The sequence below is a fragment of the Rhopalosiphum padi genome, chromosome 1 (genome assembly GCF_020882245.1).
Source record: "Rhopalosiphum padi isolate XX-2018 chromosome 1, ASM2088224v1, whole genome shotgun sequence".
Classification (NCBI taxonomy): domain Eukaryota; kingdom Metazoa; phylum Arthropoda; class Insecta; order Hemiptera; family Aphididae; genus Rhopalosiphum; species Rhopalosiphum padi.
In genome coordinates this window covers 76,909,277-76,928,535 of record NC_083597.1, presented here as the reverse complement: position 1 = coordinate 76,928,535, position 19,259 = coordinate 76,909,277, and the positions used below count along the sequence as shown (strand labels likewise).

Below are 19,259 nucleotides of genomic sequence, written 5' to 3'. Positions count from 1 at the left end.
CTACTATTTACGGCTAAAATTAATAAGATGGAGTTATAATCTTCTTTTTACCAGTTATTGAATACTTCATAGAAAGAAAGAGAATGAAGAACATTTGAAATAGATCATCAGGTGGATAATAGTTGTCTATTAAAGCTATACGATTATCATAAAAAGTTACAGTTCAAGAAGAAGATAGTATATAACTTTACTATATAAGTATATTATGTTGTTTTATATTTAATATTTATATTATATTTTGCGATAGGCACATGGCACATAACGTATACCTACCTACCTACGTCGTACTGGTACAATATATAATATTATACTTCTTTACACTTTATAGTCGCGAGCCGGTTTCCTTTAATCCGGGTTTTGTATAAACACTATAAACAATAAAATGTATCGATATAATTCGAGTTAAAAAACTTAATTATTACTAATGCAAGACGCGTTTATGATTTCAGATTTATGAGTTCATAATTTTATGTTCATTAGATATAGTGACCCACTCAATACCAACAGACCAGTACTCAGTATCCCATCTATTATTCTTGCATATACAACTAAGTTGAATTCAGAAAAGAAATTTTTGAGTAAAGTGCAGTCTTAAATTTTAAAATTTGAATTACCCAATGGAAAAAATAAAATTTGAGATGCGGTTGGTTGCACAGCTGTGAGCTGGCAAATAAAACGTTATCAGCCGAATAGTCTTATCATATTTTTTTTTTCATCACTAAAACTCAAAACGATAGTACTAAAATTCGGTCGTTAAAATGATGTTCGTAAATCATCTGCCTTTTGTGTTTGATTTCTATTAGATCACTAAAATGTTCAACTGTTTTACTTGTAACTCTCCGAAAATGTGTAAATAAAATAAACGATCAAAATATTGACAGTATTGTATTATAATTTCTTTTAAATGGAATTAAAATTGGTGTAACCTTACAGATAAAATACAATTAAGTAAGTATTCTTATTAATTATTTATAATGTTTAACATCAGTTATAAATTGTTAATTAATGTAATAGTTAATTTTAAATTATACACTTAAAGTTTAGAAAGCTATGATATGCGTACAATTTAAAATATACTTGCCACTGATATCTCTTAGGTATATAATATTTTTTTTACTTTCTAATTGAACCAATTTTTTTTGCACCTCTTCCTAAATTGGTTTAATTTGATAATTCTGTTATCGTTAATATAATATTATGTGTTCATGTATATACCTATAATATTGACATTAATGTGTTTCATACAAAATTGATTTTGTTTATTTAATTAAGTTTATTTAAATTACTTACAAACAATAGTGTTATAATGTCTGAAAGTCAACAAAATAATTATTAATACACCTTGTAAACTATTTAGATTTGAAATGTCCCAATAAGGTTACTAAGTTATTTATTCTAATAGCAATTTTTGTTTAATACCACAATCTGCTTATAAATTTAAAAATTATTAAAACCCATTTTGAGTTTAATATTTAAAAATAATATATGATTTAAAATGATTGTATGTATTAATTAAAAATAAATAAAATATGTATTTTTTTAGTACTGTTAAACGATGGATTTAAAACAAGGTTCAAGTACTGATTGGTGTCCTGACGATTTTGACCAAGATGATGATATCAATAGACCAGGCCCTTCTGGAATGAAACACAACTCTGGTCATTTTCTGGTAACATAACTTTTCTATTTAAAAAAATAAAAAAAATTGCTTTAATTATACTATGTAATGATTTTTAAATGATTTTTTATTTTTTTTTGAGAATTTTCTGTATATTATAATATACGTTTTTGTTTTAGATTGGTGGTATGAAGTTTAAAAATATCGACTTCATTAAAGATACATTTACAGATGATAATATTGTATTAACGGATACCAATGGTCGTCCATTTGATGTATTAACCAACAATGATATGCATTCCATGACAGTTCTTGGTAATTAAATATATATATATATATATATATATATATATATATATTATAAATTTAAATTGATTATATAATTCATTTTTGTATTTTTAAGGCAACCAAGCTACTGATTTTGGAATGACCAAACACTCACAAACTGTAATGCTACCAGAGTACAACAGCATGTCAGAAGTGGGGACTATGGTATCAATGCCAGAACAGTATTTTCAAAATGATTTATATCACATTAAATCAAATAATATGTCTCAAGTGTCTAATAGACATTCAGTCATGGATAATCTATCACATGATAATTCTTTAGTACAGATTGATCAATTATCATTTATTCCCAAACAAACTAATAATTTTGTCAATAATCTGGGAAGTAGCCAAGATATGATTTTAGAAACTGGGAACAACCGTTTTCTTTTTTCAGAAAATGGTGGTAGCTATATTGAAGTGACATTGAAAGAAAATAATGTGTTAAATAGTAATGAAAATGAATTTTATACGGTACCACAGTCTAGATCTGTTCAAGATAATCATATTGCCCAGAAAATAGTGTCTATAGATGATTTAAGTTTATTATCATCTCCAAAATCACATCATAATGTAGAGTTATTAGTCAATCACGAAGAGTTAGTGGATGATATAGACACTTGTGATATAGCAGTTGTTGACGAATCACAAATTCCACTCAATAGTAGTCAGTTAAAAGATAGAATCGATGAAGGATCTGAAAGTGTTTCACTTGATGTTGATCATCATCAACATAGTTCAGGTATTTATAAATAAGATACTCAGATAAATTTACTTACAAGATTTAGCAACTTTATTTTTAAATTAAATAAATAAACAAGTAAGTACTTAATAAAAAAAAAAAAAATTGATTTTTTTTAAAAAGGTTTTCAAAGAATGTCAAAAGAAACAATTGAAAAGATAGCAGAAGAATTTGTTAGACAACCACAATGTATTGATGAAGATATAAGTATTAATTTTATCAGTAGAATTAATCCAAAACCACCAGCTCCAATAGAATATTGTAAGTATTAACATAATAGGATGATATTATATTACTATTATTATTGCAGATATAAAAACACGCAATTTTCTCTCCAAAATAGTATACTCTATTAATCAACTGTCCTGGAATTGGGATGCCTGAAGTTTTTATAAGGTTGCAAATGATTAAGTTCTATCATTCAATTTTCATTTAGCTCTTATTATTGGTTTTTAATGAGTTAAGTTATAGTTATACATAAGTGTGAATTTTAATATCATGTTAATACTGATATTACAATAAAGATGAAATGTAATGAACAATAAATGTTGTATCATTTTAAATTAATCAGTGTTCTTTATGAACAAACTAGTTTTTATTCACCATTAATGAACACATTCAAAGAATTGTATTTTGGATGCAATATGAAATATAAATACCACATTAATTGTAATAGTTTTTGATAAGATGTCTTTGATACATACTTTACAAAATCAAATTTAAATTTTAACTCTGAAATTTTAGGATATGGATAATGTAAATCTATATATATATATATTTGTAACAATAAAAAAAATGTTTTGTATATAATATTTATAAATTATTGATAAAAATAATTATTATCGATTTAATATTACAAAAAAATATAGTTTAAAATATATATTTAATATATTAATATAGTCTATAGACTAATAATTATTAGTTATAGATAAATTAAATATCTTGTAATTTTAATTGTGTTTATATTATGAATTTTTATGATTTTATTCAGGGTGTGAAGATTGTAATAAGCTATATCAAAATGAATCTAACTGTCCAATACATAAAGTTAATAGCATTATTGATCTAGCTGTACAAACTAGAGCTAGGGCATCATTACCTGCTACACATTTAAGAATTATGAAAATTAAAACTCAAGACAATTTAAATAATAGTGAGTGCTCTGAACCACAAAAGACCTGTCATGCACCCAAATTAATTATGAATTATAATTATTGCTTGTTAAAGAATTTGGAGTATTTGCAAGGAAAACAATTCAAAAACATACCCAGTTTGGTCCATTAGAAGGTGTTAATATCAAGGATGAAGATTGTGTCGATGAGCCTATCAATGATGAATTTAAATATTTATTGGAAGTAGATAAACAGTTTAGACGAATTGATGTATCAAATGAAGGTAAGGGATTTTAATAGATAAATAAATTAATTTATTATCATTAAGTATATATAGTATATACTATATATATATATATAATATATGGTAGTTTTTAAATTTTAAGTTAAAGTTAATTTTATAGTATTTAAATATTTGTACATGATATTTTAACTCAAGCTAGAAATTGTTGACTGAAGTGAAATAGCTATTTATCATAGTGTCTATCTTACTTATAGGATGTGTTTTTTCAATTATTATATTTGGAGATAATAAAGTAATATATGTAACTTTGAAAGTTTCTAAAGAAGTTAACAGGGTGTCTAGTAAAGAGTTGAGTAAATTTAATAGAATCAAATATTTTATGATTAAAACTACTTTATTATTTTTTTTTTTGGTTTTAATTTTACTTGTATATAATACATTCCCTTTAAAACTGAAGCATTCAATAAAAGATTGTTAAATATTTAAAAATATATACTATTTTAATGATACTTAAAAGTTGGATATGCAATATTATAATATTAATGTATTATAGTCTGAATTATTGTATTATAAATTTTAATATGAACCTTTTTGAATGGACCTTGAAAATAGCAATAGGAATATTGAATATAGTGAACATTGTTTTCTATTTTATCAAATTTTATCACATTTGAAACACATCAGCAATTACTTAATACTAGTTACTAGTAAAATCTTAGTTTATGCGTATGTACAGGGCAGAGTTTTGAGTAAGCGGTAGGTGGGTAGGCCTATCCAAAATATTGAAATACTGGATTCTTAACTGCAAAATGTTTTTTTCCTTTGCTATATATTTACTGTTTAGCAACTGTTTTTAAAAAGAAAAATAACATTAATAATAGGCCCTCTATTGAAAAATATGGATTTAGCATACATCAGGGGTTTCGACATAGCTAATTCTATAAGTATTCTATAGTAGTATCTTATGCTTTTCATTTCGTAAAAAATGATAGAAATTATATAGAATATAATAATGATCAATAATTGTATAATTTGTTTTTACATTAAAAGTATGCATATTAATTAATTGTTATTTGTACAAAAATGCCATTGAAATTACTGCATGGTTTTATTATTCAATTTTACTTAAGTGTAAAAACAAGTACAAAACAATTATTTATCATACGGTACAACATTGTGTGTGACTTTATCTACTATGTTAAAAGCCATATTAAAAATTGATAATCAAATGTATAATAATAAAAAAAAAAAAATTATAACTGTCCTATTGACAATTGAATATTATATAATAATATATATTTTATAATATACATTTTTAAATATTATTTATTTATATTAATATAATACGCCTATCCTTTTCTGAGAAATTATCAACTATAGCTCAGTATTATTATACTAAAAATATATATTTTTTTTTTAATGCTAAAAATAGATAAAGAACTAAACCTCTCCTGTCCCATGAGGTCATGATATTTTTTAATTTATTCACTTCTCATTGATATAAAAAGAGTGTTCGTATGTAGTTGAACTTATTGGTTTTTTGGTACTGTTAGGTATAGCAATTCATAACATCTTGTACAAATTCGGATGTATATGTTTTTCAACAATATTCTTTAAATCATGAAATCGTCATTCATATTTTCCAACCACATTATGTATCATATAATATAATAAGTAATAACACTAAAATATGATTAAGAAATTGGGAGGCTATGGATAAAACTAAGTGAAGACTAAGCCCCTTCCTTAATTGTACTTAGATGTCATATTTTTGTAATAAATTGCTGTTTAAAAGTCTATTTCAATATTGATAAACGTTGTTTGATAAAGTAAATAATATCCACCAATAATTGATTAGAAACATTTAATTAGTGACAAAATATCTGGTTTAATTAATAAAATAGTAACCAATTAGGTAATATTTAAAATTGTATTAGTAATATATCGTTTTTGATGAACATTTTAACAAAATATTCATACCTTTTATTTTTTAACTATATATTTTTAGTGTAGAATATTTTGATACAAGATTTTATTTATCAGAACAATGACGAGTAACCCTAAAGTTATATTGTTATTTGTCATGTCTTATTATACAGCTTCGTTGTTTTTAAATGTTCATTAACCATTACATATAAAAGTACTTAAATTATAATTGTAATATATATGTTACGGGCGTCAGGCAGAATATACAATTTGGGCGTTTTCTACAATGTCCGGGCTTAAATAAAATGGTTTTCGTATATTGGGCAATGTAGATAATAGGCTGAAGTAACCTAGATAATATAACATTTAATCGTAAAGTATAGTTAAAATAAAATGAATAATATATATTTATATTATTAGAAAATATAATCATTTTTTTTTTATATCTCTTATTGTCGCATATACTGCTTCCGTGGCGTTTTGATGTATTTAGTCGCTTGTTTTGCACTTGTACTTCCGTATCTTACATTTTTGTACGTACTACGTGCGTATATCGGTCGTAGCCCAGACCACCAAAATTGGAAAAGCTTTAAAAGCTTATAATCGTTTTGTTCTTAAAAACAAATTTTTTTTAGTTTAATTATATGCGAAATTAATTAATCATATTTTAACTTTGTAAAAAAGGTAGTATTTAAATCTTTTTTACCAAGTTATTTAAATCTGCATCAACTTTTCCATTTTTGAATTATAAGTTGGTACGAAATTGAACTACACTATATATAAACGATTCGTGGTTACTAAATAGTTAGTTTTATAAAAATTAACCCGTATAGGTTATAGGTAAAAGGTCTTATGTATTATGGGATTATACGATAAACATTACAATCATATAATACATGTTATGCCACATTTAAAATGTTGACTGTCCTATTGTAAGAAAGCCGGTAAGAACAAACGAACAAACATACCATAGAGTAATATTACTCTATGAAACACACTAATCCAAATCTACAAATAATAATTAGTGCTTAATTTGGCCCTGGTAAATTGTATACTTTGCCAATAACATAATATTAATATTTAATTATAACGAATAATAAAAAATACACACATATAACAAGGACACGAGTTATATTTTAAGAATTGATTATAATCATATAATGTTTCATCAATATAATTATAATATAACAGGTTTATTATTATGTTTATGGTTAATAATAAAAATATTAAATAGGTAATATGATTGTATATTAAGACTAGTTTTGTAAAAAAACATGAATACAATATTTTTATTCAGATAAATGTAATTTTTACAAATCAATAGAAATCATATAATTAAATAAATACAAGTTTAACAATAAATAAATAATAATAATAATATTGGCCAATAATTTATCGATAAGTCTTTAAAACAAAGAGCAATATCATTGTCTTGACGACAATTTATATTATAATAATATATACAGCATTTTGCGTTAAAACAAACAAAAATAAATACGTGTAAAGATCGCGGGCGTTTATACGCATAGGTAAGCTTTACTAGTCTTAAATCTGATGATCGTTGACAATTAAGCTGATTATTCAGAATATCAAGGGTTTCAACATTTGTGACTCCGTTCTCGTTCTCATCGTTCTTTGAACGCGTTAAGGGATGAAAACCGGTGCATTATCACAAATATATGTATATATAGGAAAAACGGTATTGTGAAGTTATAAATTAAATGGCGCCAATGAGCTCGATTTAATGGCTATAAAGTTGACCGGTGTTTGATCATAGTGGTGGTGCATTAGTAGTAAGAAACCCCTTTTAATTTATGGTCATGGACAGAAGAATCCAAGATGGACGGTGAATAAGCATGATAAGGGGATGAGGAATGCTCAGAGGGTGAGTCCACGACCACATCGTGACTGTGAACTGATGGCGTGTTCTTGATGTAGTACTTGTCCTTGGTGTACTTGACGAACGGTTGTGCGTGGTGGTGGGCTGACTTGTAGTTGGGGTAGTGGTGGTGTGGGCCGGACTTGAATAAAGCGTAGACTAACAGCAATTTTCCTATGACTGTGGAAAGTAGCGATAACGCAATCAGAACTGTAATTTTAGTCATTATGACACCCAACACTCCTGCCAGTAATGTACCAGCGGTAGCCAAATAGCTCTGGATTCCTCTGCTCTCTGTAATCGTAAATAATATATTATTATACTTGGTTAATTACATCTCGGTTGTTAAGCTATAATGAGGATGGCTTTTGATAGTATGCGATGACGAGGTGTTTTTGATATTCTTAAGGAACAATACTCATGTATACTTTGTCGGTAGATATTTTTATATTGTTTTTAAGGTTAAAACTAAAAATCTGAATGCGTTAATATTGTGTATTATTATTTATTACTTATAATTATAAAACTCTACAAGATGTTTTTGATGATATTCTTATCTTTAAGTTTGATCCTAAAGTAAATTGTACTTCAATATTTTAGCTATCAACAGAGAATTGGTTTTGCTGTACGCAAATGTATTATATTGTAGATTTGTAAAACGTGTGTGCGTGGGCCATTTTTAAAATACGTATTAATTTAGATCAGTTAATTTGAAAATATCATACATGGTAACTATTTTTTTAAGACAGCAATATATGAAAATATTTGTAGATGACATAAATAATAAATACATTTTGTTAATAATTGTATTATTAAAACCTTATTCTAGTCAAGGTGTAATTTGTTATAATATGTAATTAAAGTATCCAAATAAATATTGTCTGTTATGTATAATTATTTCCTTTTTAATTACATATTCTAAGAAACTAAGTGATATAGTCATCAAAGTATATCTTTGTTAAAATATATAAATGAATATAATAATTACAGTAATTAAAGTTGAGAAGTGGAACAGCACTTTAACATTTTCTATTGTATACACAAATGTTCAAAAATATTTATGCCATATCTGTGTTAATAATGTATACAGTATACATATTGTTATATTATATGATGCTATAAATTAAATTGCTTTAAATTGCTGTTACGATTATAACTATGCATATATAATATGTTAATATGTAAACCACTTTATCTATAATTATTATTATTAATACATATTTTTGAATTTTTTTAAAATCTACTATAAATTAAATAATTTTATTAAGATACAGATAACTTCTATACTACAAATAGTCTTTAAAATAATGTTGCTTTAATTATGTGACTCTTTAATTTTTACTTAAAACTTCACGTACCGGTGTAGGTAATATTCGATTAGTATATCAACACTATCCATTTTTATATTTTCTACGATTTTTATCAGTTGGAGAATTATTATAACTGTGTTGATAGTAGCGAGGTTATAAAAATTCCTAATTTTATATAAACACAATGTTACATATAGTAATTTTAGGAAATTAAAATCATTTTGGATTGATTGAGGGTGCTAGAGCTTTTGGTAAATATACATTGATAGACCATAACCCTCAACAAAGACTAAAAACAAAATGGAGTAGGGTTTTCAGTAGGGACCTTCTCTTTTAGCATCTCTCAACAATTAACATATTACGTGATGTGTGTTATCACTGGGTAATTTCTTAATTCATATTGTATTCATCGCTTATTAAACCTAAAAGTAAAATGAAAATATTTCATCTTTTTTATTGAGTATATTTTAAGTGTTTTAAATTGAAATTACTGTTTATTATGAATATTCGATGTTTTTGATTAAATAAAAAGCTTTAAATTGTTTGAGACCCGTTATTTTAAGATATCGCTATTCTGGAGACTAGGAAAACAAGTATAATCTGGCTAAAACATAAATTACCATATTTGTAGATTAGGTATACAAGTTGAATCTGGCCAAAAGATAAATTACCATAGTAACTGTCGAATACAGGTTTGTACATTTAAATACCAAACATTAATGTTATATATATCGAAGTATGGAATATTAAAATAAATCGGTTTAATTTGGCCAGAACGAGTCCGAGTTTGGAATTATTTCATATTATTTATTACGAATCAAAAAAGTATAACCATATAACCTTTAATTGCATTTTTAATATTATTTCATACAATTTTTTTGGAGTTAATGTATGCATTTATATATCTGTAGCTCGTTAAAAATTAACATAAACACAAAACAAATTGTCTAAATGTTTATGTTTTGAATAAATTGTTTTGTTTTTCATCTATTAAGTATATCTTAAATTATTATGTCTTTATACATTTATTTTAAATATTATTATTACAACTGAAGATAAGGAGTTTACAATTTAAAATTTGCCTTTTTTGTGCTATATTTATAAACACTCGAAATATTGATTAAAAAAGCCTGAAGATGTAATACAAGGTTTGTCATAAGTTCTTCTGACAGAAGTTAAAAATATCAAAATTACATAAGTTTTTCACATTTAGTGTATAAGCGTTATATTTAAAATTGAAATTTGTCAAAACTATAATAATTCAAAAATTATTTTGTAGTTAAAAATTAAAAAAAAAATTTAACACTTAAAGCTTGGTAATTTATTACAAGATTATTATACATTTTTTAGTAATGTAGGTACATTTATTATGAATGGTCCTAGTTCAAATGTTGACGGTATTGTATATTTATATGCAATATAATTTATTAAATCTACTATACTATATATAATTTTGGTTCGGTGTATAATTTCATAAGCAAATATGTCGTTTGTTTAATCATAAGTTATAACTCATAACCTTATAAATTATTATAGTTGATTTGATTACTCAAAGTTAAATGGAAATAAAAAAATTAAAATTTCTAGTTTTTTAAGTTAATAAAAAATACGAATATTATAATATGAGCTTATTGTATTTATATATTTTGCAAATAACTTTTTGGCTAACAACAGTAATGAATAATGGGTTATAGAAGCTTGTGAGCATTATAATCTGATAAATTCGATTTTGGATGATCTTAGAAAGCTTTGTTTTTGTAGTTTATCATGTAAAATAAAATAATAAACTGAGGAAAGTTCAGACTTACGTAGTTGGTGCTTGGCACAAAATTCTGGCGAGTACGAGCATACTGTGGGCGTCACGTAGTCGTTGATGAGTCTGGCGGCAATGGCAGTCACGTTAATCCCTGCTTCGTCCGGGACAATGTTTTGTACGTTCGTTTCCGATACCTCCGCTGACTGTTGTTGGCTAGCTTCCGCTTCCGCTGTCGCTGAAGCTAAACTCGAAATCGCGAGACACACTGCTGTGATCGTTATCACTATACGCATAATCATTGTTGCTATTTATTATCACTAACGCACCTTTGTTTTTTGTAATGTATTTATATTGTTTACCAATTAGCTATATTATAGTATGTGTTCTAACGATGTATATTTTGTCGACTTGAACAAAGTATTAACCACCGCACGCGATCGCGTTCACGTGCAGAATGACTGTTTGCATGTCGTACCCTACGAATGCTATTTGGATTTTGCCCGTGGATTTTTAATTTCGAAAACAGGCTTAACTGGTTTTATGTACTCGGGACGCGTAGCGTTTCCGTCTGCTCCTCGCATATCATCTGGAAATAAAGTTTATCTGGGTCATACTGCTCCCGGCCCTCCGCCATCCTGCACCACCACCCACCGTATACGTATAGTTCGCAAAAATCTAGATGCAGGCAGGTAGCGCGTTATGTCTAAGTTAGGCCTCTTGTTATTTTTTACTTACATTAGAAACGTTTTTGAAAAAAAAGATTTTCACCGAGTGACCTTAGTAGAGGGGGCCCTTCGTTGAAGATCCAACCAGACTCATTTCTCCTTGACCATATTCATCGGTGGTTGATATATTACTTCTATGTGATCCAATACGCGTTTGATTTCAAACTTTCAATTTGTGTACACCGCCTCTTTCCCTCCACATATTCTAATACAGACTGAACGATTCAAAACGAATTTCTTACACGTGTATTTAAAGCGTAACGGATTTTTAATCCCCGAAATTATCTACTCATAAATCAACATTGTGCTTGTACCATAATACATTCTTAGTGGTTTACACTATTTTATTAGATAAATTTCACTCATTTATATACCGAGTGAATCTTCAATCATAATCATCTTCATTTTTTTCTTTAATAATGAATTTATTCAAATTTTGATTTTAGAATTTTTAAATACATACATTCAAAAACTATACTTTCAAACTCTTGAATTTTTTTTTACTACTTGATGCAGAATTCTGTTTTTTTTTAATGAGAACCCACTTTTTACTGTACATTTTTTAGTGGATAATTTTTTTGAAAATATTGATGTACCAAATTCAAAATTTAAACGAGTAGTATCATAAAATATTTATATTAAGTGTAATAATTCTTCGATGGTTTTACAAACATATAAAATATGTGTAATAATGCATCTAATATTATACTTGGATAATTTTTACAAATTATAAATGTTGATAAATTATTATTAATTGCTAACATTTACAAATTAATAGAGCTCCCATATCTTTCAAACTCATTGTTATGAACCTATTATCCTTCGTATATATATAAATGTAAATAACTCAAAACTACTTCTTTGAAGTTTGTATTTTCACACTCCTTAAGTAATACATGTAACATCTTGAGAATTTGAAATTATTGTATTTAAGTATTTGTAAAATGTTGAATATTATCAGATTTTAAATAACTGCATTATCGAAGATGAAATAGTTTAGTAGGATTGCTTGGTGAATCACCTTGTATATTTATATAATTATATATATAATATTTATATATTTACTATTTCAGAATTAGTATGTATTTTATGGACAGAAATGTATTGTCTAAAAATGAAATTAATGTAAGTCACGACTGATGTCGAATTCATTGAATATAGAAAAAGATTTTGTTTTTAATTGCTTAAACATTTTATTATTCATAAAATAGTTACAAGTTATATATTCTTTAACATAGTAATATAGTATGTGTATGTTTCATAAGAAATTAATGTATTAATGGACCCTGTATATATATACATTTGTGATTTCAATGTCTAATTTAGATTTTCCTTTTTAACGAAATTGTTTTAACTCGTTTTTGCTTTGTTTATTTAAAACGGTTTTAATAAGCTTCAAGCTTTGAAGTGGTAATTAAAAAAAATAGTTCTATGTTACTACATGTACGTATATAGTACCTTGAGCAGTTAATTTTTAACATAACAATTTTTAGTATCATAAAATATTTGTTAGAACAATTGTGTCATTAATAACATAGTATTAATTAGCAAGATTCATTAAACGTCACACGGTCCATTTACATGTAATATTAACGTACACATTAAGGTGTTGTGAGTAAACAGCTAATTTATATAATTATTTTAGGTAATCACTGGACATCGTTATTTTATAAACATAGTTTATAATATACAATAATTGCAGCTTATTGGACTTGTCTGTCTATTATTGGACTATAATAGACAGATCTCAATTTATAAGATATAAACACAGGAAAATATTTGTCAATTGTATTTCCTAAACTGGTTAAGGAAGTAAATGTGTATATTTAAGGGTATAATTTCACATTTTTTTTAGTTCATTTTCCATCGTTCATTTATACTATTTCCTCAATTAATCACATCTAAAAGTATTTAAGATTTTAAAAATATTTATTTTACATAAATTTATGTCATTACGAGAGCATTTTTGAAAAAATGAATATTTTTATATTTATATGGTTATCAATTTTATGTTTTTATTATTTATGAATGATAACGTACATTTGAAATAATATACATTTATTAATTATAATAATGAATATTTATTAGTAAATTATAAAACAACATTTTTTTTATTACAATATAATGTATATGTATATCTCTTTATTCTTGGACCGTTCACATTATTGACTCTTTTGACTAATGAATTCAAATGTTCTGGTATCAAATTGAGTTCATTAATCGGCAACTTCTGTAGTTAATTATTTAAAAAAATTTACTTTATTACAATATAGTTAATAATTTATTTGTTTTCATAATTGTATCCTTAGGTTAGGTTAGGTGTTATCCTTAGTTTTACTTAAATTTTTTTTATATTTAATTTACTTTAGTGCAAAATTATGATTATTTTATTTATGAGTGCTCTTTTATTTTCATTGCAACGAAATATTGCATAATAGTTGTACATAGTTAAACATAATTTAAAATAATTATAAACAATAGAAATTGTTCATACAGAATAATGTAAGTTTAAGTTTAAATATTGTTTTAAAATTTAAATGTTTTAAAATGTTCTTATTTTTATTATATTTCTAGTTTAAACTCATTAAATTCTTTTATAATTTTACTTCTATGATATGATAAAATAAAAATATATTTTATTCGTCACCTTTTATTAATTTATAATATATTATATTATATAGATACAACTAAAATTCTTCACAACATAGAAATAATATAATATTTATTTTTAAATATTTCTATTAATTTTATCTTACTTCATCAATTTTTTTTTTTTTATTCGTATGGCAACTTCATCAATGGAAATGTATCATAGAAAAATGCTGTTAATTAAATTTGTTGAATACAAATTTATTATAAATTGCAATGATTCTTTTTATTTTAAAATAAAGTATATTTCTATTACGAAAATTATTAAAAGTAATAATTTTCTCATTTATCTATGTTTAGCTATTGAACAATTGTAATTTATATTGGAGTCTAATACTGCATTTTGTGCGTCTCATATCATATTTTCTTTTACATACGCTCGGCTCATATGTCTTATGACTTTTTTTTTGTAACATTTGATACTTTTATTTTATGTATCACATTATTGTGATAGTTCATAGATAAAGTTTCAATAAAGAAAATAATTTAGAAAGTAAGTTTTCTTTTCGCAATGTAATTCGATAGTCTATTAAATCAATAGCGTTAATGATTTTTACCATCAAAAAATATAAAATAGCGTTTTATATGAACAAATATTTTTAGTTAATATTATATACATCCTTAAATCTTGGGTTATTTTTTAGAGGTAATCTTTTGAATTTCTCATTGGTTTACGTAAAAAAATAATATATACAATGATAAGCGATTCAGAATTATTTTAATAAAATATTGATATTAATTTTGGGCAAACTGTAGTCAGAACTCTTCAGAGTTGTTTTTAAATGTTATAATTTTGGCAGTCATATTAAAAATAATAATACACCTGCAGTATCAGTATCTTGTGGATTGGCCGGTGACTGCCACTTGTTATAATGATACTATAATTTAAAATAATTATACGTATTATTATTTTTATTATTGTTGTGATACAAGCAAGTATGCTGTACGCAGTAAAACCATTTATATTTGAATTACTACATTTGATAGGTTGGTTATTTTAATGCTAATATTAGTATTTATTTTTTCATGAAACTAATACAAAAAAGGTTTGAAAAAGTACCTAAGTGCCTACCTTTTGTTGATTTTTATAGATATTTAAATATCTCTAAAATAAAGTGAATTTGAAATCGGATACCCAATTGATATAATGCGCATGATATCAATTTAATTTTACCATTATATTATACATTTAATTACCCAACGCTAATTGTAATTTCTTTTTTTTTAAGGAGATGCTGTTATATTTAAATCATTTTGAAAGTTTAAACTTAAAGTAATTTGAATTTTTCTATAATTTTATTGTAAATCAATTAAGTAGTGACTTAGGTATTTAAACATAGCGGTGTAATCAATGTGAAATGTTATATAAATAATTTTAAACTTTACTTAATTCAAATAATGCTGAAGTTGAATAGATACTTAAATATATTTGAGTACAATTTATGTACCGATGTGTTTGGAAAAAATTAAATTTTATACGAGTAACTCATGAGTGAATTTTTTACAATTTATAAATAGACTACTTTTTTATTCATTAAACAAATACTATAATTTAATTTATAATTTTTAATGATTATACGTAAGTTGAGAATTCCCATAACAGTAATAATCAATAATATAATATGGTGCTTATACTGTATTCTGTTATCTCTTATTTCATAATTATTAAACATATTATAGTGATTTACATATCTTGTATTATTATAAGATATGTTATTTATCAAAAGTTATATCGTATTTGTATGTTCTATTAATATGTTGATCAATCAAATGTGTTTATAAGTTTAATAAAAACAGATAATAATATTAATAATTACCTTCTAATAAAAGTTGACCGTGAATATTTTTTAACTGTCAACAATTGTATTTATAATTTTAAAATAAATTGTAATAGAAAAAATTGTTTTACCTAAAAACAAATTTATCTAGACTAGTTAAATATTTACTTAAAATAATTTATGAGTTAAATGTTTTCTATTTATTTAGATAAGGCCTAAAACTATCTATAATAATTAATATTACGAATAAATTGCACACAATTCGGTTAGATATATATCAATTGTACATATCATGATGTATAATGTATTATATAAATTTCCTTAAATTGGTTGTAATGAATGGATTGTATATTTGTATCTATATTTAATATCATAAAATATAAAAGTACCTATCAAAATAATAAAAACATTTTTATAATTTTCTCATTTACATATATGTGACTCAAAAAAAGAAATTTGTGAAAGTTAAAAATATCTTATTAAATGACGGACTTATAACATAATATTATATATATTATTAGGTATTTAAATGGATCCAATTAATTTTGATTTAGTGTACTTATAGTAACCTAATCTTCAGTAAACTGTGTAGTACACCTAATCAGCAATCGAGTGATTATTTTAACGTAACTCGTATGACACTTTGTTGTTTTTGTTGAGAAAAAAAAAATAAATATACATATTTGTGTATAAAACTGAAAGTCTTTTTAATACTATATTTTTACATATATGAAAATTTATTTTTGTCTTATAAATTACAAACATTGAATAAAATACTGACTATTTATATCATTTATAAATAATAAAAAGTATAAATAAAATAAGGGATAAAGAAATTAATGTATACCAATGATTTACTGATTAATTTATTCACTATAATGCATTAATGCTTATTCATAATAACTATTGATTAATACGAATAAATTTCCAATGGTTTCCTTGATTACTGTATAGTATACGTATATTACGAGGAATATGGGAAATCTAGGCTTTCAATAAAATTGCTTGAAATTTTTTGGGTCATTGTATAACATATATTTAAATGGCCCACTATTGTTTGATATCCGTTGTGGGCCTAGGGCCATGCCCCTCCTGGTCCTCCTTCATTCGGGCTTGCCTTTGACTATTTTGTGTATACCTCGTTATTGAATAGTAGATTACTGTAATAAGTATTGTGTTTAATTTGAATTCTATAAATCATAGTACGCAACATTTTATGTAAATTATTTTTAATATTATTAGTAATTTATTTTCCCATTAATATTAGTATTAGTAGGTTAAAATAATTTTTAGCCAAAAATATTGTCTATATTATATTATCAATTATAATACAATGTTATATTATGCATATTATTTTTTATACGCTTATTAGTCCATACCGACGTAGCGTTTAATTATGTGTATAGGTTTGTGATATAAATAGCTTAAAATTAGTCAAGATATTATTTAAATTATTGTTTTAGTTAATATTATATACATCCTTAAATCTTGGGTTATTTTTTAGAGGTAATCTTTTGAATTTCTCATTGGCTTACGTAAAAAAATAATATATACAATGATAAGCGATTCAGAATTATTTTAATAAAATATTGATATTAATTTTGGGCAAACTGTAGTCAGAACTCTTCAGAGTTGTTTTTAAATGTTATAATTTTGGCAGTCATATTAAAAATAATAATACACCTGCAGTATCAGTATCTTGTGGATTGGCCGGTGACTGCCACTTGTTATAATGATACTATAATTTAAAATAATTATACGTATTATTATTTTTATTATTGTTGTGATACAAGCAAGTATGCTGTACGCAGTAAAACCATTTATATTTGAATTACTACATTTGATAGGTTGGTTATTTTAATGCTAATATTAGTATTTATTTTTTCATGAAACTAATACAAAAAAGGTTTGAAAAAGTACCTAAGTGCCTACCTTTTGTTGATTTTTATAGATATTTAAATATCTCTAAAATAAAGTGAATTTGAAATCGGATACCCAATTGATATAATGCGCATGATATCAATTTAATTTTACCATTATATTATACATTTAATTACCCAACGCTAATTGTAATTTCTTTTTTTTTAAGGAGATGCTGTTATATTTAAATCATTTTGAAAGTTTAAACTTAAAGTAATTTGAATTTTTCTATAATTTTATTGTAAATCAATTAAGTAGTGACTTAGGTATTTAAACATAGCGGTGTAATCAATGTGAAATGTTATATAAATAATTTTAAACTTTACTTAATTCAAATAATGCTGAAGTTGAATAGATACTTAAATATATTTGAGTACAATTTATGTACCGATGTGTTTGGAAAAAATTAAATTTTATACGAGTAACTCATGAGTGAATTTTTTACAATTTATAAATAGACTACTTTTTTATTCATTAAACAAATACTATAATTTAATTTATAATTTTTAATGATTATACGTAAGTTGAGAATTCCCATAACAGTAATAATCAATAATATAATATGGTGCTTATACTGTATTCTGTTATCTCTTATTTCATAATTATTAAACATATTATAGTGATTTACATATCTTGTATTATTATAAGATATGTTATTTATCAAAAGTTATATCGTATTTGTATGTTCTATTAATATGTTGATCAATCAAATGTGTTTATAAGTTTAATAAAAACAGATAATAATATTAATAATTACCTTCTAATAAAAGTTGACCGTGAATATTTTTTAACTGTCAACAATTGTATTTATAATTTTAAAATAAATTGTAATAGAAAAAATTGTTTTACCTAAAAACAAATTTATCTAGACTAGTTAAATATTTACTTAAAATAATTTATGAGTTAAATGTTTTCTATTTATTTAGATAAGGCCTAAAACTATCTATAATAATTAATATTACGAATAAATTGCACACAATTCGGTTAGATATATATCAATTGTACATATCATGATGTATAATGTATTATATAAATTTCCTTAAATTGGTTGTAATGAATGGATTGTATATTTGTATCTATATTTAATATCATAAAATATAAAAGTACCTATCAAAATAATAAAAACATTTTTATAATTTTCTCATTTACATATATGTGACTCAAAAAAAGAAATTTGTGAAAGTTAAAAATATCTTATTAAATGACGGACTTATAACATAATATTATATATATTATTAGGTATTTAAATGGATCCAATTAATTTTGATTTAGT

The 19,259-nt window shown here is 24.5% G+C and overlaps 2 protein-coding genes across 2 annotated transcripts in view; one reads left to right on the top strand and one right to left on the bottom strand.

The window, feature by feature from the left end:
- The first annotated feature begins 716 nt into the window (after positions 1 to 716).
- Positions 717 to 19,259, top strand: part of LOC132919876 (PR domain zinc finger protein 10-like) — a 55,282-nt gene continuing 36,739 nt past the window's right edge. Inside the window, exons 1-7 of the mRNA XM_060981781.1 lie at positions 717 to 948; positions 1,544 to 1,669; positions 1,798 to 1,933; positions 2,022 to 2,687; positions 2,811 to 2,948; positions 3,679 to 3,840; positions 3,915 to 4,082. Coding sequence (XP_060837764.1) covers positions 1,556 to 1,669; positions 1,798 to 1,933; positions 2,022 to 2,687; positions 2,811 to 2,948; positions 3,679 to 3,840; positions 3,915 to 4,082 — 1,384 coding nt within the window. The 5' untranslated portion in view covers positions 717 to 948; positions 1,544 to 1,555. The remainder of the gene's footprint in view (positions 949 to 1,543; positions 1,670 to 1,797; positions 1,934 to 2,021; positions 2,688 to 2,810; positions 2,949 to 3,678; positions 3,841 to 3,914; positions 4,083 to 19,259) is intronic.
- Positions 7,084 to 11,411, bottom strand: LOC132919884 (uncharacterized). Its single transcript, XM_060981795.1, has 2 exons — positions 10,967 to 11,411; positions 7,084 to 8,142 (listed from the first exon to the last, which is right to left on the bottom strand). Exons 1-2 carry the CDS (start codon positions 11,211 to 11,213, stop codon positions 7,757 to 7,759), a joined length of 633 nt encoding a protein of 210 aa, XP_060837778.1. The 5' UTR covers positions 11,214 to 11,411; the 3' UTR covers positions 7,084 to 7,756.

Bases quoted from the DNA above. Each gene is read 5' to 3' on its own strand.
- LOC132919884 (XM_060981795.1), bottom strand. From the start codon at position 11,213: ATGATTATGCGTATAGTGATAACGATCACAGCAGTGTGTCTCGCGATT. The intron at 8,143-10,966 runs GTAAGTCTGAAC...TTACGATTACAG, and splicing joins TTGTGCCAAGCACCAACTAC to AGAGCAGAGGAATCCAGAGC.